Raw genomic sequence first — 21,700 nt, 5'->3', positions numbered from 1 at the left:
GCAACCTCATTTTCCCTCCTACTTCAAAGGTTGAAACAATTACATTTATATGAGATTAAGCATGTATATAATCCTTCAGTTATTTCTCAGTCAAAAACTATCACCTTTGCACCTTTGGAGTCTATGACATCTTAGGCTATAGTCTGATTCTCTTCCATTGTGTTGATCATTCTTAATCATACATTCTAGAATTGAGCTGTATGGTGTCAATAAAAATGGTGTAGTTCAATCCTCTCATTTTTTACAGAAGGCACAACTAAAACTTGAGACTTTAAGAGATTTTTAATAAAGTTACAATTTTAATATATGTGTCATATGAGTTTGGCATAAATGTAGCAGCCAATAAGCTGAAAGATTCTTGATGTGTAATAAACTGAATAATATATATTAAATATTATATTTTTATGGTAAATGTTATAGATTTTCGAAGTATATTATATGAAGAGGTTTTAAATTTCAAAAGATAAAAATGTCTCATGTAGTGAGATAAATAGAGTCGTACTTTCAATATAGAAATAACTGAGTTAACTTTTCAAATATATTTAAATATAAACTAATTGAATATTTAACTTCCACTTTTTCCAAGTTATCAAACAGCTTCAAATCACACTAGTAGTAAAATTATGCTAAAATTTTTCACATTGCCCTGGGAAAAGCAACAGAAGTAATAACACTAATAACCACAAATATTTATTGAGTATTTACCATGTGCCAGGCATTATACTAAACAGTTTACATATATTATTTCACTTAATATTTGTAATGTCAACCTTGTAAAATAGAAAATATTATCCCCATTTTTCACATGAGGAAACTGAGGTATAAAGAAGTTATATAGATTGCCCTAAAACCACAGAGCAAAACTGGGATTAATAAACTTTAGTCAGTTAGGCTCAAGAGCCCTTGTTATTAAACACTATGATGTCAACTTAAGTGAATATATTATATCCCAGATTTTTAGAGCTGTATAAATGCCATAGATTTAGACTACTTTAATAATATTTTACTGGAACTATTATTCAAATGGCCAATGTATGCAGTCAATATGAACTAATCTAAAATTAAATAGGTTAATTAAAATCTACATTAGAACACATCATCATTCTTAACCCTTCTTTATTTTAATACCTAATTTTTTATGTTTTCAAATCCCACTTAAGTGCTCTCTTCACTTAGATTCTAGGACTTCATGCTGTCCTATATCACTACTTATTTCTTCTCAAGCCCCTTTACTGATACATTCTTCTCTGCCCTAAATCTAACCTTTGGGGTAAACTAGGTCCCAGTCTTCTCTTTTATATCTTTACTCATTCCATCAGAGATTTCATTCACACACACAACTTACATACCACCTGTACTGCTGGTAACTCCCAAATCTATCACTAACTCTAAATTTTTTTCTAAATTCCAGAGTCATATCCAAATGCCTACTTAACATCTGCACTTGAATGTATCTAATAGACATCTGAAACTTAACACGTATAAAACCAAAATCCTCAGCCTCCTCATTTCAGTAAATAGTAACACCAGCTTCCAGTTGTTCAAGCTAAAATTTTTAGATTCAAATTTGAGTCTTCTCTTTATCTCACTCCATACCTGTCCCTTAAGAAATTCTGTTGGCTCTACCTTAAAAATATATTTAGAACTGACCACTTCTCATGACCTCCAATGATGATTTCTGGCTTGGATTACTATGACAGCTTTTTAACTGGTCTACATGATACTGTCCTTGGCCTCTTCAGACTATTTTCACAACAGCCAAAGGGATTCTTATAAAATATAAATCAAATCATGGGACTTCTTCTCTCAAACCCCTTCAGTAGCTTCTTGCTCAGAGTAAGAACCAAAGTCCTTACCATAGTTTCAAGTCCCTATTCAACCTGTCTCATTTCCACCCCCTGCCTCACCCACTGGATTTCAACCATTCTGGTTTTCTTGCCGTTATCTGAATACCACCACACCCCCTTTAGGGCCTTCACGCTTGCTACTAAGAATGCTTTCTCCTGTACTTTTATTAACAATGTTTTCTCCTGTAGATCTCTACATATCAACATGTCTTCCTCCCTCCTCTTCAGATCTTTGCTCAAATGTCACTTCTCAATCGTGACCTACCCTATATAAAATTGCAGTGGCCACCTCTGATTTTATACTTCTTATCCCACATCTTTGTTGTATTTTTACTCCACAACCTTTATCTCTTTCTCTTTTTTTCTAATGTTTTTGTTTTCTTAATAGCTGTGTCCTGCATTAGAATTGTTGGAATGTAAGTTGCAAAAGGATGATTATTTTTGTCTGTTTTATTTACTGCTATATCTCCAGCAACTAGAACTGGGTCTGGCACATAGATACTCAGTAAATATTTGCTGAATAAATTATTTAATTGGCTAATTTTGCTGTTCATTACTTACTTGCCGTTATAAGTGTGTGGACTCGTGGATATAAGTATTAAACATTAATACTGAAATCTCATTGGCCAGATTTTATAATAACTGTTTCTTTCTTGGCCTAAAATTGTTACTACAGCTCTTTAAAATTATCATAAAGCATTTTACCAAGGAATACTTATTTGGATATAATTATAAATAATTGTGTTGGCATAATTTTTGACATTATTGAAAATACTGCAATCTAATACAGCTTTAATGCTAAAATTTCTCATTTTAAGGGAGTGTCTATGCATACGTAAAAATTTTAGTGGAAGATGTTTTATGGCAGACATCACTAGATGCCATTTCACAGATAATAAAAAAATGTAATTAAGACAGTCTAGCAAATTATTGTATTTGATAATAATTTCTAGGGGCGTATCATTCGAGGAGCTTACAGATTCCAAGCCATCATCACCACTTTTGAAATGATTCTTGGAGGCTGTGGAGAGCTTAATGCAATTGAATGGCGATGTGTAATTATTGATGAAGCACATAGGTTAAAAAATAAAAATTGTAAACTTCTAGAGGGTCTAAAACTCATGAATCTGGTAAGTAACTTAATATCATTACTGTGAATTCATTTTGTTAGCTGTATAGTAAAAGGTCATGGGGAGTTACAGAGTTAATGTTAGAAACGTTTTTTTGTTTTTTGAAGGTGATTGATCAATAAAAACTTTTTTAAAATTTTAGACCATAGATATATCTGTGATAACAGATTTTTTTCTTTTTTCTTTTTTCTTTTTCTTTAATTAGTAAGGGGAAAAAAATCTCATCTGTTTTAAAATTTTTCAGTTCTTTCCTCCAAAAAGCTTTAGTAATTAATTCAAAAAAATTTTTTAAAAAAGGAATCCCCTGTAGATTGTGTACTATTGAAAAGAAAATAGGACCATAAGTTTTAGGCCATACATTTCTTAATTAAAAAATCCTTTCACCAGAGTTCTAATATCATTCAGATCATTTATGATACAAAGTTCCTACACAGGTCCGCATGCTTAGCATGTGTTGGTTATAATCAATAATGAGATTTCTTGAAGTCATCTTCTTATTAAAGTGAGTGGGAAAGCACTTCTTTTAAATGAAACGGTTTTTTTAACATTTTGATTTTTAATTAAGATCACATAATTACTACATGAGCATTTGAACAAATAAATATACAGAATCACATACAGTAAAAAATTAAATTGCTCCTTTTTATTCCCTCTCCATTTATACCCCACACCCATTCACCTCCTCACTCTATTATTTATAGTTTAATGTCCATCTTTCTAGACCATTTACTAGCATATACAAGTACATATGCAGCTACACAAGTACATACACAAATATTTAGTTTGGGAATTTAGAGGTGTCGTCAAATAAAATTTTAAATGATAATTTATACTATTGTCATTAAAAATATTCTATTTTCTTTCTCATGTCACTATTGTTTACTTTTCAATGAAATTCTAGTTTAGAAGCATATTCCAACCAGCCCTTTTTTACATTCTTGAATTTTAAACTCAGTGATTTGATAATTTGTTCTTCAGTGAAAAGTTAAATGATGATCATTCAAATTATGAAGAATGAGCACTCTTTGGTATTCAAATTACCATGTCAAGAATGGTTGAGTACAAAAGAAACAAACACCCTTTTTGTTCTTAGAAAATGTGTTTCTTTGAGAGGGCCTAAAATATGCTTTTTAAAGAATCTTTTAAAGGCATGAATGGGTAAAAATTAATAGCATACAAAGTAAAGGCAGTACAAGAATGATGCAGAGTTTTTAAAAAGTTAGTGAGAAAGCACATTACTCAAATTTCATGGGTAGTGATATATTTTGAGTTGACTCTTGAAAATTATGGTCGGAAAATGTTTGCTTTTCAAATATTGAACATTTGATAACCTTGGTCAGCTTTCATGTAATTTTAATACTATGGTGTTTGATGTGAATTATTCTTGCTTTATGTAGGAACATAAGGTGCTTTTGACTGGCACACCTCTCCAAAATACAGTTGAAGAACTTTTCAGTCTTCTTCACTTTCTTGAGCCCTTAAGGTTTCCTTCTGAATCAACATTTATGCAAGAATTTGGGGATCTGAAAACAGAGGAACAGGTATCCTATTGCTCTTTGTAAATAAGTACATCAAAATTCTTATTATTGTAATTATTTTGTATGTGTAGTTGAATATGCACTTGTGTTTATATCTTTTCATCATTTTTTATTCAGGTGCAGAAACTTCAGGCTATCCTAAAACCAATGATGTTGAGACGATTAAAAGAAGATGTGGAAAAGAAGTTGGCACCTAAGGAAGAAACCATCATTGAAGTAGAACTTACTAATATTCAAAAGAAATACTACCGTGCTATTTTGGAGAAGAACTTTTCATTTTTAGCCAAAGGAGCAGGACAAACTAATGTTCCTAACTTGGTCAATACCATGATGGAGCTCAGGAAGTGCTGTAATCATCCATATCTTATCAAAGGTGATTAAAAAGAATTACAACAAATACTTTTTTCTTTCAATAATTATTACTGAATAAATAAACAAACACCATTATAGCCTTAGTGGCTGTTACAGATCTGCACCTTGGTGTTCTGAGGGATTACAAGTGTTTCAGAATCAAGGGCAATGTGAACTACTTTGTCAGATGTCTCATGTTAGTGCACCAGGGAGCAAGAGTTTGTTCAATCTAACTTGTACTGTAATTCCTTTTCCAATTTAATCCTCCTCAAGGACAAAGTTAGCAAAGCCCATCTTTGGTCTGTGCATTTACATTATTTTCCTAGTTTCTTTCTGCACTAGATACCCAAGTTACTGTTTCAATTTTTGTTGTATAATAATGCTACTTTGTAAGGTTTTCTCAGGTTCTCTGCCACCATTCTTTCTGTACAATGTTTGAGTCTTTTCACTTATTTCTGGGAATATACTCCTCATCTGCTTACTTTATTCAAGACAATAGAAGTCTATCTTGCAGTCCATACTCTTACGGCTAGACAGACTGAGGGAAGGAATGCAGAGAGTATCTTTAATTCTCATGTAGACTCTCTGAAGGAAGTATGCATCAAGGACCTGTAACATGACTTGCCTTTTAATTTTTGTTTCCCTGTTTTGATGGCTAAAAAGATTCCCATAGACACATCCACATCAATTGTGATCACCCTACAGTGATGACCACTGTTATGATTAATGTTTAAATATTAGATGTTTGTTTAAAAATATATTTGTTACTCACCTGGGTTAGGACCACAATTTCATTAATTCTTTCCCTAATAGCATTCATTAAACATTTAGCAAACATAAATTTATACAAGGCATTATGCCAGGTGTCTGTAGAAATAAAAAGATGCTGGGCCGGCCCGTGGCTCACTCGGGAGAGTGTGGTGCTGATAACACCAAGGCCACGGGTTCGGATCCCATATAGGGATGGCCAGTTAGCTCACTTGGGAGAGCAGGGTGCTGACAACACCAAGTCAAGGGTTAAAATCCCCTTACCAGTCATCTTTTTAAAAAAAAGAAATAAAAAGATGCTTAAGACATTGTCTGTGTCCTCAATGGAATTATAGTCTGGTGTTGGTGGGTATTGAGCCACAAACATAAGTAATTCTAATAAAAGCAATGTACTTGCCCTTAGAAAACTATAATATGTTACTGAAGGCCAGAGGAGCACTAATTTTGGTTAAAAAGACAGCAATTGGGAATTGCTTGCATTTGTACATTGCTGCTATTGTGTCACATTTCTTTGACAGGTGCTGAGGAGAAAATACTTGGAGAATTTAGAGATACATATAATCCAGCTGCTTCTGATTTTCACTTGCAAGCAATGATCCAGTCTGCTGGTAAATTGGTCCTTATTGATAAATTGCTTCCCAAAATGAAAGCAGGAGGTCATAAAGTGCTCATCTTCTCTCAGATGGTACGCTGCCTTGACATCCTGGAGGACTATCTCATACATAAAAGGTAAATGATACTATAATTCACTGAATTATACTAAATATATGTTAAGGTTTGTGCAGCACTGTATTGTAACCAAACTTTACTTATAACTTTAACTAGATACAAATCCATTTAGATCTGTAAGTGAAAATTGCTTAGGATTATGTTATGTGTTGTTCTAACCTGCATATGTTACAGTAGTAGGTGGGGCTGAGGACATTGATTAAGAAACTTTTGCAAATTAACAGGTATTTGATCTAGGAATGGGTTTATTAGTATACATTTTACTTGATTTGTAAATGTCATGATAATGACACTTTAAATGGACTTGTATTTAAGACAGCTGTCTTCAAAATTGAAAAAAGCGATTCAATATCCTTTTCGGATGTATTTCATTATAATACTTAGAAACTTAAATTATTGAACTTTTATTTTTCTCGTATATTATATATAATTTGTTCATGCTTTAATAATCTTTCCAAATAGTTTAATGTGGATTTTTGTTTTTGAACATAACAGTGAGATACTCTTAAATATTTTCTAACCAGTATTTAAATAAAGAGGATATTTATTACAGGATATTTTATCAGAACAGTAAGATTCAATCTGCTGTCAACACATTAATATAAAAGGGAATCAGAAATTTTAGTTCAATAGATTTTAACCTTTAGAGATAATTAAAAGTCTATTCTAGTTTATATTATCAGAGATTATGTAGTTCATTTGCACTTTTCATTTTTATTTCTAGTTCCATTTTCCTTGTCAGTATTTCACTCCTTTAGCCTCATTTCAAAATGTATATTTTTTATTTTTTTACCATATAAGTGATAGGAACATTAAATTGCAATATTCCTTAAAACAACCATTGTTACATTTTCTTGATCTCCTTATGCAAAGAATTTTATACAAAGATAAAGCTGTTTGTTTATAAATTTCCATAAGGTAAATTTCATGGAAAGTACCAATTCTTTTATTGTTTTTAAAATTTTTATAGTAGTTTTAGTTTTACAGAGAAATTGAGCAGAAAGTACAGATAATTCCCATACCCTCTCCAGACCCATATATACAGTTTCTCCTATTATTGACATGTTACATTAGTGTGGTACATTTGCTACAATAATGAATCAATAGCGATATATTATTATTAATTTTATATTAGGGTTTCTTCTGTGTATTATACAGTTCTATAGGTATTGCCAAATGCATAATGTCATGTATTCACCATTAAAGTATCATACACAATAGTTTCGCCAATGTAAAAATCCTCTGTGTTCCATCTATTCATCTTTCTTTCCTTCCTTCCTTCCCTCCCTCATCCCCTGAAATCCTGGCAGTCACTGATTTTTTTTTTTTTTCTCATTACCTCAGTTATTTCTTTGTGTTGCAAACATTCAAAATCCTCTCTTCTAGCTAACTGAAACTATACAATAAATTGTTAATTATAGTCACCCTTCAGTGCTATAGGACACTAGATCTTATTCCTGCTGTCTAGCTGTACTTTTGTATCCCTTAACCAGCCTGTCACTGTACCCTTCCCTATACCCTTCCCAGCTTCTGGTAACTGCCATTCTGCTCTCTACTTCTATGTAATCAACTTTCTTTGCCTCCACATGTGAATGAGAACATGGGGTATTTTTCTTTCTGTTTCTGGCTTACTTCACTTTCATGATGACCTCCAAGCTCATCCATGTTGCCAAAAACGACAAGATTTCATTCTTTTTTATGGCTGAATAATATTTCATTGTGTATATATACCACATTTTCTTAATCCATACATCTGTTGATGGACACTTGGGTTGATTCTATATCATGGCTATTGTGAATAGCGCTGTAGTAAACACAGTAGTGCAAATATCTTTTATATACTGATTTCCTTTCCTTTGGATATATACCTAGTAGTGGGATTTCTGTATCATATGGTAGTTCTATTTGAGAGCTACCATAGTTTTTTGAGAAACCTCCAGAGTGTTTTATGTAATGAGTGTACTAATTTACATTTCTACCAACAATGTGTAGGAGTTCCCCTTTCTCCACATCCTCACCATCATTTGTTTTTTTCTGTCTTTTTGATAATAGCCATTCTAACTGGAGTGAGATGATCTCTCATTGTGGTTTTGATTTGCATTTTACTGATGATTAGTGATGATTAGTAACATTTTTTATATTCCTGTTGGACATTTGTATGTCTTTGAGAAATTTCTATTCAGCTCATTTGCCCATTTTTTGATCGGATTATTTGTTTTCTTGCTATTGAGTTAAGTTCCTTGTATATTGTGAATATTAATCCTTTGTCAGATGCATAGTTTGCAAATATTTTCTCCCATTCTGCAGATTGTCTCTTCCCTCTATTAATTGTTTTCTTTACTGTGCAGAAGCTTTTTCATTTGGTATAATCTCATTTGCCTATTTTTGCTTTTGTTGTCTATGCTTTTGAGGTCCTCTTCAAAGTCTTTGCCAAGGCCAATGTCCTGAAGCATTTCCCTTAAGTTTTCTTCTTGTTGTTTCATGATTTCAGGTCTTACATTTAAATCTTTATCCATTTTGAGTTGATTTTTGTATATGGTAAGAGGGGTCTAGTTTCATTCTTCTGCATATGGCTATTCCGTTTTCCCAGCTCCATTTATTGAGACTGTCCTTTTCCCAATGAAAACTGGACGTTTATCGAAAACCAGCTGGCTGAAAGTACATGGCTTTATTTCTGGGATCTCTATTCTGTTGCACTGGTCTCTGTGTTTGTTTTTATGCAGTACTATACTGTTTTGGTTGCTATAGCTTTGTAGTATACTTTGAAGCCAGGTAGTATAATGCCTCCAGCTTTGTTCTTTTTGCTCAGGATTGCTTTGGTTATTTGAAGCCTTTGTGTTTCCATACTAATTTTAGGATTGTTTTTTCAGTTTCCGTGAAGAATGTCATTGGTGTTCTGACAGTGATTGCACTGAATCTGTAGATCACTTTTGGTAGTATGGTCATTTTCACAATATTAATTCTTCCAACATGTCTTTCCATTTCTTTGTGTTCCCTTCAGTTTCTTTCATTAGTGCTTTATAGTTTTCCTTATAGAGATCATCCACCTCCTTGGTTAAATTAATTCCTAGGTATTTTATTTCTTTTGTAGCTATTGTAAATGGGATGCTTTCTTGATTTTTTTTTTCCATCTTGCTCATCATTGGGGTATAAAATGCTACAATTTTTCTGTGTATGATTTTACATCCTGAAACTTTACTGAATTTGTTTATCAGTTCTAAGAGTTTTTTGGTGAAGTTTTTAGGTTTTTTCTGTATGTAATATCATGTTGTCTGCAAACATGGACAATTTGACTTCCTCTTTTCCAGTTTGGATGCCCTTTATTTCTTTATCTTGCCTAATTGCTCTGGCTAGGACTTCTAGTATTATGTTAAATAAGAATGGAGAGAGTGGGCATCCTTGTCTTGTTCCATTTCTTAGAAGAAGAGCTTTCAGCTTTTCCTCATTCAGTATGATATTAGCTGTCAGTTTGTCATATATGGCCTTTATTGTGTTAAGTTACATTCCTTCTATTCCTGATTTGCTGAGGGTTTTTATCACAGTTGGAATGAGGAATTTAGTCAAATGCTTTTTAGGTTTCAATTAAGATGATCATATGGGTTGTCCTTCATTTTGTTGATGTGATATATCACATTTATTGAATTTAAAATGTACTATAGACCAAATGGACCTTAGAGACATTTACAGAATATTCCATCCAACAACTGCAGAATACGCATTCTTCTTATCAGGGCATGCAACATTCTCTAGAATAGACCATGTGTTAGGCCACAAAACAAGTCTTGACAAATTTTTGAAAAATTGAAATTGAAGTATCCTCTCTGACCACAATTGAATAAGACTAGAAATCAATAGCAGGAGAAACTCTTGAAACTGCACAAATAAATGGAGACTACCCAACAACATGCCCCTGAATAGGTCAAATAAGAAATGAAGAAGGAAGTTTAAAAATTTCTTGAAACAAATGAAAACAGAAATGCAGCATACCAAAACCTATGGAATACAGCCAAAGCAGTACTAAGAAGGATGTTTATAGCAATAAACACCTACATCAGATAAAGTGGAAAGATTTCAGACAACTTAACAATGCATCATAAGAAACTAGAAAAGGAAGAACAAGCCAAACCCAAAACTAGCAGAAGAGAAGAAATAATAAAGATCAGAGTAGAAATAAATGAAATTGGGACCAGAGAAAAACAATATAAAATATCAACAAAACAAAATGTTGGTGTTTGGAAAAGATAAACAAAACTGATAGTCCATTAGCTAGACTAACCAAGAATACTGCAAGCCAATATCCCTGATGAACACTGATGCAAAAATCCTCAACGAAATCCTAGTATACTGAATCTAGCAGTATATTAAAATGGTAATTCACCACGATCAAGTGGAATTTATCCCAGGGATGCAAGGGTGGCTCAGCATACTCAAATCAATAAACATGATACATTACATCAATGGAATAAAGGGCAAAAACCATATGATCATCTCAACTGATGCAGAAAAAGCATTTGATAAAATTCATAGCTTTATGATAAAAACCCTCAACAAATTGGCATAAGGAATGTACCTCAATACAATAAAGTACATAAATGACAAACTGACAGCTAATATCATCCCAGTGGGGGAAAGCTGAAAGCCCTTCCTCTAAGAACTGGAACAATACAAGGATGCCCACTCTCCATTCTTATTCAACATAGAACCCCAAGTCAAGTTCTTTATTGTCATGAGTAATATTGTTAGAAGTCATACCCCCATTTTGCAAGTACTAGAGATAACAGGAGAGCTGCTTCTGAAATTCTGGTAAGTCATATGTGGAAAGCAGTGTCCAGAACCAGAGGAAGTATGGCAAATGTCACATGTGTACCAGTTACATTCCTCTTCTAGCTCCTGAATTTTTATGTATTTTGTTTTTATTAATTTACTGAGTTTTGTGTATGTTAAATGGGAAAGGATAAAAGAATTTGAAAGATAATTCCTTTACAGTAATGACTATAAAGAATTTATGAGCATTCTAGTTGCCCTTTGGTAGGTTATAGTGTTTAAAGCAAGTCTATCGGTTGAGAGAGTAACATGGATTAGGAACAAAAAGAAACACTCAAAGGCTTTTATAAAGTTTTGTGAAAGTCTTTTCTTGTAAAAAGTAATTTATTATGAGATCAGCAAAGGAGTTTTTATGGGCTGCCTTTTGTTATTCCAACTTCTGAAAATGATAATCATTGTAATGCTATTTTATTCATACATCCAGGAATTGCAGAGGTTTTGTATGTTTATATTACACTAATTGGGATGATATTGCTTCTTAATTTTATAGTAAACATAATGTTGCAGGAAAACTGACTTTACATTTGATAAAATGTGTCTTCATTTTCATATATTTATCTGTCTAAATATACTGCTTTTCATTTGATAGATATTTATATGAGCGAATTGATGGAAGAGTTAGAGGAAATCTTCGACAAGCTGCTATAGATCGATTTAGTAAACCTGATTCAGATCGATTTGTTTTTCTCTTGTGTACCCGAGCTGGTGGGTTGGGCATCAACTTGACTGCAGCTGATACATGTATAATTTTTGATTCTGATTGGAATCCTCAAAATGACCTTCAGGTAAATAAATTTCTCGGCTAACATGGAGTGTGATTTTTTAAAAAAATTCATGAAACTATTTTTGGTAATTTGTATCTTTTATTTTAATCTGGACATACTAACATTTATGTTTTCTTAAGAAATATCCATGCCAAATAAAATAGGTGAAATTATTTTAATCTTAATTTAATGACAATATAATAGAATATACTTTTTTATATGTCTTACTAACTTATAAAAAGGTATATAACTAGTTGAGTACAGTATTTTTACTGTTTAAAGAATATTATGTAAATTTGAGAGAGACCTAAGCTGTAAGAATAACTTATTTGGAAAAAAAGGAATGAAAATCTCAGAATTTTAATTCCTTAAAAATAAGGACTTGTTTATCTTAATTTCATCTTCTAATCATCATATAATATAGTATGCATAGAACTGAGGCATAATATAGTTTGCCTTTTTATAAAATGCTGTAGAAAATCAAGTTATGATTCCATATAAGTTATGAATACACTAGACTTCATAGAAACCTAGGAATATTAATTAAAGTGATCAGAGAAGATCAAAATTTGAAAAGGTAGGCATCAAGGTGGGATATTAGTAGACAAAATATGAGAAATTTCTTTTATTGTTCATAATGGCCTTAATTGTAATGCAGTTTATATTATTACTTTAAATAGGAATAAAACCAAATATAATAAATTGTTATTGAGAATATAAATGGCTTATTAAAATATAATATTTTAAATTGCTCGTTTTTGTAACTATTTAATCTAGTTCAAAATATCAAAGGCTTATTCAAAAAATTAATAAATCTAACCAGCAACTCAACTCTTTCTGTAAAAGGGCAATTAGTATATACTTTAGGCTTTTTGTGGGCCACACAAAGTCTCTGTCACACATTTCTTTGTTTTTCACTATCCTTCAAATATGTAAAACTGCCATTCTTAGTTGGCAAGCCAGATTTGGTTTACAGGCTGTAGTTTGCCAATCCTTAGGTTAAACCCAAATTATAATTATTTGCTTTTGGAATGCATATTTATACTTAAAACTGCCTACAGCACATGTGATGTTCTAAAAGTTAATTTAAAATAAAATAACAGTCACATAGAACCTAAGGAGAAACTAGAAAAACTGTACCAAATCCCCCAACTTTCCCTAAATCTAGGGCAAAGTTGCGTTTACAGTTCTGTGCTCTAAATGGCACAAAGAGTATATGGATGGAATAAAAATGTCCACAAAGGGCATAGCATCAATGCCATCTATAAATTTTAAAGCCACAATTTAGAATTTAATGTGTCTGAAAATAATGGGAAAATGTTTAATAATTTGGGAGAAATACTGTAAATTCTAAAAAAATCTGGAGTTAAGATTTATCATACAAATTTAAGAATATAGGAACTCAAGATAAAATATGAAATTCCTATATAATCTCTCATTTCCACTTTGACATGTGTACATATTAGATAATGAGTTTTTCCTCCATTTACATAAAATTTAGATCTCCAGAGTTATTAACCTCAGAATTACCCAGCTTAAATAAAATATATTGAAAAGATTGTTGATAATGTAGTAGAACAAAATTTAGAATTTTAGGGTTGCACATTGTCTTTAAAGCTTGAATTGCTATCAACTAAAAAAATCTGTTTATAGATTTTGTGTACCTGTCTGAAATTATATTGATTACACCCCCATTGAAATAGTAATCCTTCATGGATTGCTATTCTCTGAAATATAAGCTTAAATTTTAATTTATTGCTGGTTGTGGAATCATTTCTCATTTTGGTAAGCTCTTCCTTAGTTTCTAGAAAAAGGGTATATGTAATTCAATAGCAAGAGTGTCTAAAAATTCTTATATGCATTTATATAACATATATAGTTTACTAATAAATGCCTTTTGTGAAAAAAATTGAATCTATAACTTTTCATTTTGTTATAGGCCCAAGCTCGTTGCCACAGAATTGGTCAGAACAAAGCAGTTAAAGTCTATAGACTAGTAACTCGTAACTCATATGAGAGAGAGATGTTCGACCGAGCCAGTCTGAAACTGGGCCTAGATAAGGCTGTGCTACAGAGCATGAGTGGAAGAGAGAGTAATGTTGGTGGTGTATGTATATTTTCTTTTTCACTTGGGGTTTTTGTCTTATTTTTGTTTGCATTTAATTTTACCACAGGTAGTGTATCATTTAATTTGGTTCATACCGAACACTAAATACGTTGTTTTATGCTGTTGGTCATTTTCAGAATAGACCTATGTTTAATTAATACTTTTAAATCCTGTCTGTACAGTTCCAGAGCTTGTGAATTCTAAGAATATGTTATAGTCTTTCAAATTATTTTTTTAGTATCATACTGCTAGCATTGACTTTGTCTTGTTATAAATGATAGTTTTGGGCATTTTTTTCCTGAAGATTCTTATCTGGTATCTTGTGTTTGTATCAATAATAGAATCATAGTTCTAAAAAGACCTTGAGAGGTTATCTGCCCCTTAGGCTTTGTTTTAACTGAAGCCATTTTAGGCAGATGGGTAAATCTTACTTTAAAGATAGCAAAAAGCCAACAACTATCACATTATTTCAGTGAATTCTCTCTTATTGTGCATCTGAAACTCAAATGCAATTTCAAGATGACCTCTTATGTTCTTTGACATCCTTTAGGAATACTTTCAAATTTTCTGAATTTTGTTTTATTTCGTCGTTTCTTCCCCCAAATATATGCAGTTTACTTACAGTTAATTTAGGCCCCTTAAACACAGTCGTGTTCAAGTAATGTTTTCTCTGTGGATCATCAATCACTGTTCCTAGGGATGAATCCCTTAGCCGAGAATGGTTGGGTGACCTCCGAATCTGAGTCTGGAGTCTCAGCTTTCGTCTGACAGCTTTGTCCACTTCTGCCAGTATCTAGGTGCTCTCTCTAATAAAGTCTGCAGTGGCTGTTAATGTCCCCATCTTTGGCTGGAGGACAAAAAAACAATAGGTTTAGTCCTAAGGAGACTTCTCTGTTGTTATTCTTTCCTATTAGGAACCTGGCTTATCCCTCCTTGGTAGAATGATCCAGAGCTATTCAGGTATTGCCAAAATTATTTTCTTACTTTAGATTCAACAGCTTTCCAAAAAGGAAATAGAAGACCTGCTTCGAAGAGGTGCTTATGGTGCCATTATGGAGGAAGAAGATGAAGGCTCTAAATTCTGTGAAGAGGATATCGATCAAATTTTACTGCGTCGTACAAAAACTATTACAATTGAATCAGAAGGACGTGGGTCAACATTTGCCAAGGTAACAGTGAGTGCTATTTTATAAATATTACAGTGATGTTCACATCTTCACTACTGAAATAATTTAACTGTCTGTTACTCTCGATGTTTAAACATACTGTATTAGCTCTAAAGCATTAGGTAATATATTCTTTTCCTTCATTTTTTTCTGATCTCATATCAAGTTTCTCATGTACTCTTCTGATCCTAATGAAATGGATTAAGTATAATAATTAGAAATAGTTCTAAATGTTAACGGATTAAGTATAATAACTAGAAATAGTTATAAATGTTAATCAGAGTAGAACATTTAAAATCCAAGAAATTTAGAAGCAAAAAAAGCACATATACTAAAAGCTGAGCAAAATATAAGCAATTATGTCAGAGTTTAAACCATCTTACATTAACTTTAATAATTTAAAGAACCTAAAGGAGAGAAAGGATTGCTAATTTCATTTTAAATACTTAAATCTGTTTTTGGGAGGGGTGGAATTTTTGTCTCAAAAGGAAATGTTAGTAACAGTCTATATTTCCTATCCTAATTGCCTTTATATTCCTTTTTTCTTTTTCTTTTTTCTTTTCTTTTCTTCTTTTTTTTTTTTTTGCAACAGAGATGTGGTAAACTTGTCTCCCATTTATTTGAAGAGTTTTTTATTGCAGTACTCTGTTTCACCTGCACTGATTCATGTGGGTTCTTTCGTTCCCGCTTTACTTCTAACATTTTCCTCCTTCTCCATTCCTTTCTCCACTTTCAATCCAGAAGACTTTTTTTAATCTCCATGAGGAGCCCTATGTTATAATAAGTAATGCAGGTGTTGCACCAAAAGTAGTGATATCAGGGAGGGAGGTTTTGGTGATGGGGAGTAATAATCAGCCACAATGTATATCGACAAAATAAAACTTAACAAAAAAAAATAATAAATAAATAAATAAATAAATAAATAAAATTGATTTATCCATATCAGATAGACAAGAATTGGTTAACGAATGAATGTTATCGTTGCCTACTGATTTCACAGAACTTAAAAATCAACTTGGTTCGGAATTTAATTTCTTAGAAGAGAAATCTACCCGATATCTGATAAAACAGGAAGAATGTTATACAACTTCATATTCAATAAACATTATTTGTTAGTAAAAAAAAAAAAAAAAAAAAAAGTAGTGATATCAGTCTCCAAATGGAAACTTTTCTTTCATTCATTCAGCAAACTAATGAATTCTTGGGTCAGGTACTTTGCTAAATACTATAAGTACTAAAATGAGAGGATTATAGTTGCTGAAGACACTAAAGTAGAAAATTATTAATTCTGTGTAAAATGGGAGAACAGAGAAAAGGAAAGACTTTACAGAGAAAGTAACATTCCAGCTGAGCTTTGAAAGAAGTGTGGATTTCATTGTGTTACAGAGAGAGAAAGCCACCTAATTAATCATACAATGCTAAACTACAAGGAAGATATCAGGAATATGGCATAGGTATGTGTGGATGCATGGGATGAATTTGATGGAGGTGAATTTAAGGAGTTAGTGAAGTTGTATCCAAATTGTGAAGGGGTTTGTGTGCCATTTTGAGAAATTTAAACTTGATTCTGAGGCAATTAAAAAGCTTTTAAAGCCCTTCAAGCAGAATATGGACATAGTGCAGTCTAGTTGAGAAATTTAACTCTAGCAGCAGTGTAGGGAATGAGTTGGAATGGGGAAAGACTGGAGGTAGGAAGATCATTTAAGAGGCTTGTGTGAGAAACAATGATAGGTGAACTAGGGTAGTGGAGACCCACTTGAATCAGTAGGAGTTGATGACCAGATAGAAATTTGTAACTGTTAAGAGGGTGGGAAATCCTATTACGGTAATTAAAAGGTGGGGCCTTAAAGAGATGCTTAGACTGTGAGGACTTTGTCCATGTGAATGGACTGATCCATTCGTGGAGTAATGAGCATGATTCTGATGGCTTTGTTTGTCTTTGCTTTTTGTTTTCTTTTATGGTTTTATTTTTATATTTAAATTTTTGATCTGTTGCACATTTATTTTCTTAAATTTTTTTTTGGAATTTATAAAACTTTAGTATAAAACATTACAGAAAGTGATGAAAATATAGGGAAAAATCATCTATAATTCTCACACACCACCCCCAACCTAGCCAAACTGTGTATAGTCCATTCCTTTGTTCCACCATTTTTAATGGCTTTAAAAGGAGAGCAGCTGAGAAGCTTAGCACTCTCGTGCTCAGCCATCTGCCGTGTGATACCCTATGTCTCTGTGGAGAGTCACCACCAACAAGAAGGCCCTCACCGGGTGTGACTTTGGACTTCCCAGCCTCCAAACTGTAAGAAATAAATTTATTTATAAATTACCCAATTTCAGGTATTCTAAGCAACAGAAACAGACCAATACAGTATTATTTTACTTAGAAGACTCAGATATACTTTAATCATAATCAGCTATGCTGTGAAAATGAGAAATAATTTAGGCATGTAAATGTCTATTTTAAATCTTTGGACTAGGGAGCAGAGGTTACATTTGAAAAGAGAGCTGACTGAAGAGGTACCACAGTAACTGAGGAGAGTTCAGAGAGTTTGCTGTAGTTGTTTCATAATTTGCTCATTTCCGAAATAATTTGTTCATTTTTATATGGGAAAGCCACTAGGTAGTAGGTGTTTGGCATAGTGGAATATGCAAAAAAAGTGTAAAGTTGGAAGTATTTTACGTTTTCCTGGAATATCCAAATACTTCAGCTGTACACAATTGTTTTCAGTACTTTGTATAAATAATTTCAATCTGTGTTTCTTTGCATTTTCAAATAATATTTGATAAGGCACTACATATATGGAGCAGGGTATTCATAAGAATATTTAGAGCAGGAAATCAAAAAATTTATTGAATCTAATGAAAACAATGATACATCATACCAAAACCTGTGGGATACTGCAAAAGCAGTATTGAGGGGAAAATTTATTGCATTAAATGCTCACTTCAGAAGAATAGAAAGATGGCAAGTGAACAACCTAACACTTCACCTTAAAGAACTAGAAAAACAAGAACAATCCAAACCTAAAGTTAGCAGACGGAAAGAAATCATTAAGATCAGAGCAGAACTGAATGAAATTGAAAACCAAAAAACAATTCAAAAGATCAATGAATCAAAAAGTTGGTTTTTTGAAAAGATAAATAAAATTGACAAACCATTAGCATGGCTAACAAAAAAAAGAAGAGAGAAGACTCAAATAACAAAAATTAGAAATGAAAAAGGTGATATTACAACTGATTCATCTGAAATACAAGGAATCATTCGAGACTACTATAAACAACTATATGCCAACAAACTTGAAAATCTGGAGGAAATGGATAAATTTCTGGACACACACAAGCTCCCAAAACTGAACCGTGAAGACGTAGAAAATTTGAACAGACCAATAACAATAAAGGAGATTGAAGCTGTTATCAGAAGGCTCCCAACAAAGAAAAGCCCAGGACCAGATGGATTCACAGCAGAATTTTAACAAACATTCAAAGAGGAATTGACACCGATTCTTTACAAACTATTCCAAAAGATTGAAACGGACGCAAATCTCCCAAACTCATTCTATGAAGCAAACATCATCCTGATACTAAAACCAGGTAAAGATATAACCAAAAAAGAAAACTACAGGCCGATATCCTTGATGAATATAGATGCAAAAATCCTCACTAAAATACTAGCAAACAGAATACAGCAACACGTACGTAAAATTATTCATCACGATCAAGTGGGATTCATCCCAGGAATGCAAGGTTGGTTCAACATACGCAAATCAATAAATGTGATACACCATATTAATAAAGTCAAACACAAGGACCATATGATCATCTCTATAGATGCTGAAAAAGCATTTGATAAAGTTCAGCACTCATTCATGACAAAGACCCTCTATAAGTTAGGTATAGAGGGAAAATATCTCAACATAATTAAAGCCATATATGCCAAACCCACTGCCAATATCATCCTGAATGGGGAAAAGCTGAAAGCTTTTCCTTTAAGAACAGGAACTAGACAAGGATGCCCACTCTCACCACTCCTATTCAACATAGTGTTGGAAGTACTAGCCAGAGCAATCAGAGAAGAGAAGGAAATAAAGGGCATCCAGATCGGAAAAGATGAAGTCAAACTGTCCCTGTTTGCAGATGACATGATCCTATATATCGAAGAGCCTAAAAGCTCTACAAAAAAACTGTTGGAATTGATAAATGATTTCAGCACAGTAGCAGGATACAAAATCAACACACAAAAATCAGTAGCATTTCTTTTCTCCAATAGTGAACATGCAGAAGGAAAAATCAAGAAAGCCTGCCCATTTACAATAGCCACCAAAAAAATAAAATACTTAGGAATTGAGTTAACCAAGGAGGTGAAAAATCTCTATCATGAGAACTACAAACCACTGCTGAGAGAAATTAGAGAGGATACAAGAAGATGGAAAGATATTCCATGCTCTTGGATTGGAAGAATCAACATAGTGAAAATGTCCATACTACCCAAAGTGATATACAAATTCAATGCAATCCCCATCAAAATTCCAAAGACATTTTTCTCAGAAATGGAAAAAACTATCCAGACATTTATATGGAACAATAAAAGACCACGCATAGCCAAAGCAATGCTGAGCAAAAAAATAAAGCTGGAGGCATAACACTACCTGACTTTAAGCTATATTACAAAGCTATAATAACCAAAACAGTATGGTACTGGCATAAAAACAGACACACTGACCAATGGAATAGAATAGAGAATCCAGAAATCAACGCACACCCTTACTGCCATCTGATCTTTGACAAAGGCACCAAGCCTATTCACTGAGGAAGGGACTGCCTCTTCAGCAAATGGTGCTGGGAGAATTGGATATCCATATGCAGGAGAATGAAACTAGATCCATACCTCTCACCGTATACTAAAATCAACTCAAAATGGATTAAGGATTTAAATATACACCCTGAAACAATAAAACTTCTTAAAGAAAACATAGGAGAAACACTTCAGGAAATAGGACTGGGCACAGACTTCATGAATACGACCCCAAAAGCACGGGCAACCAAAGGAAAAATAAACAAATGGGATTATATCAAACTAAAAAGCTTCTGCACAGCCAAAGAAACAATTAAAAGAGTTAAAAGACAACCAACAGAGTGGGAGAAAATATTTGCAAAATATACATCTGACAAAGGATTAATATCCAGAATATATAAGGAACTCAAACAACTTTACAAGAAGAAAACAAGCAACCCAATTAAAAAATGGGCAAAAGAGCTAAGTAGGCATTTCTCTAAGGAAGATATACAAATGGCCAACAGACATATGAAAAAATGCTCAACATCACTCAGCATCCGGGAAATGCAAATCAAAACCACATTGAGATACCATCTAACCCCAGTTAGGATGGCTAAAATCCAAAAGACTCTGAACGATAAATGCTGGCGAGGTTGCGGATAAAAAGGAACTCTCATACATTGTTGGTGGGACTGCAAAATGGTGCAGCCTCTATGGAAAATGGTATGGAGGTTCCTCAAACAATTGCAGATAGATCTACCATACGACCCAGCTATCCCACTGCTGGGAATATACCCAGAGGAATGGAAATCATCAATTCGAAGGTATACCTGTTCCCCAATGTTTATCGCAGCACTCTTTACAATAGCCAAGAGTTGGAACCAGCCCAAATGCCCATCATCAGATGAGTGGATACGGAAAATGTGGTACATCTACACAATGGAATACTACTCAGCTATAAAAACGAATGAAATACTGCCATTTGCAACAACATGGATGGCCCTTGAGAGAATTATATTAAGTGAAACAAGTCAGGCACAGAAAGAGAAATACCACATGTTCTCACTTATTGGTGGGAGCTAAAAATTAATATATAAATTCACACACACACACACACACACACACACACACACACACAAAAAAAAAACGGGGGGGGGAAGAAGCTATAACAACCACAATTCCTTGAAGTTGATACGACAAGCAAACAGAAAGGACATTGTTGGGGGGGAGGGGGGGAGGGAGAAGGGAGGGAGGTCTTGGTGATGGGGAGCAATAATCAGCTACAATGTATATCGACAAAATAAAATTTAAAAAAAAAAGAATATTTAGACTTATTGCATATCTATCACTATTCATAACTTCATTTATAAGTGATTACATTATCTAAACCTTGCTTTCAGAGATTTTCTTAAGGACAGTCAGGTGGGTCCTAGAAATAGAAAAGTTTCTAATGTGATTTTCTAAAATTTGCTATAGAACAAAAGATTTATAATTGCTTAACCCCCCCCCCCAAAAAAAAAAACCAGTCTGAATCATATTTCAGATGGATTGCTCATTTGTAAGGTCCCTTCTTGGGCACCTACTCTCTTTCTGCTACTTTCTGTTGTAGGAAGATGGATGTCACCATTAAAAAATCTTCCCTTGCTAAGAACAAAGGGATTTAATGATTGAAAGAATGCATTTTAAGAAAAATAATTTG

The 21,700-nt window shown here is 33.1% G+C and overlaps 1 protein-coding gene across 13 annotated transcripts in view; it reads left to right on the top strand.

Annotated features, from left to right (window-relative positions):
- The window catches only part of CHD9 (chromodomain helicase DNA binding protein 9), a 179,429-nt gene that overhangs the window by 103,866 nt on the left and 53,863 nt on the right, over positions 1-21,700 (top strand). For all 13 annotated transcript variants that reach the window (XM_063113136.1, XM_063113144.1, XM_063113143.1 and 10 more), the window contains 7 exons: positions 2,801-2,977; positions 4,375-4,518; positions 4,633-4,888; positions 6,153-6,363; positions 11,777-11,972; positions 13,891-14,058; positions 15,048-15,227. In XM_063113136.1, coding sequence (XP_062969206.1) covers positions 2,801-2,977; positions 4,375-4,518; positions 4,633-4,888; positions 6,153-6,363; positions 11,777-11,972; positions 13,891-14,058; positions 15,048-15,227 — 1,332 coding nt within the window. The remainder of the gene's footprint in view (positions 1-2,800; positions 2,978-4,374; positions 4,519-4,632; positions 4,889-6,152; positions 6,364-11,776; positions 11,973-13,890; positions 14,059-15,047; positions 15,228-21,700) is intronic.

The sequence above is a fragment of the Cynocephalus volans genome, chromosome 10, assembly GCF_027409185.1.
Source record: "Cynocephalus volans isolate mCynVol1 chromosome 10, mCynVol1.pri, whole genome shotgun sequence".
NCBI lineage: Eukaryota > Metazoa > Chordata > Mammalia > Dermoptera > Cynocephalidae > Cynocephalus > Cynocephalus volans.
This window is presented reverse-complemented; position numbering and strand designations above follow the sequence as displayed.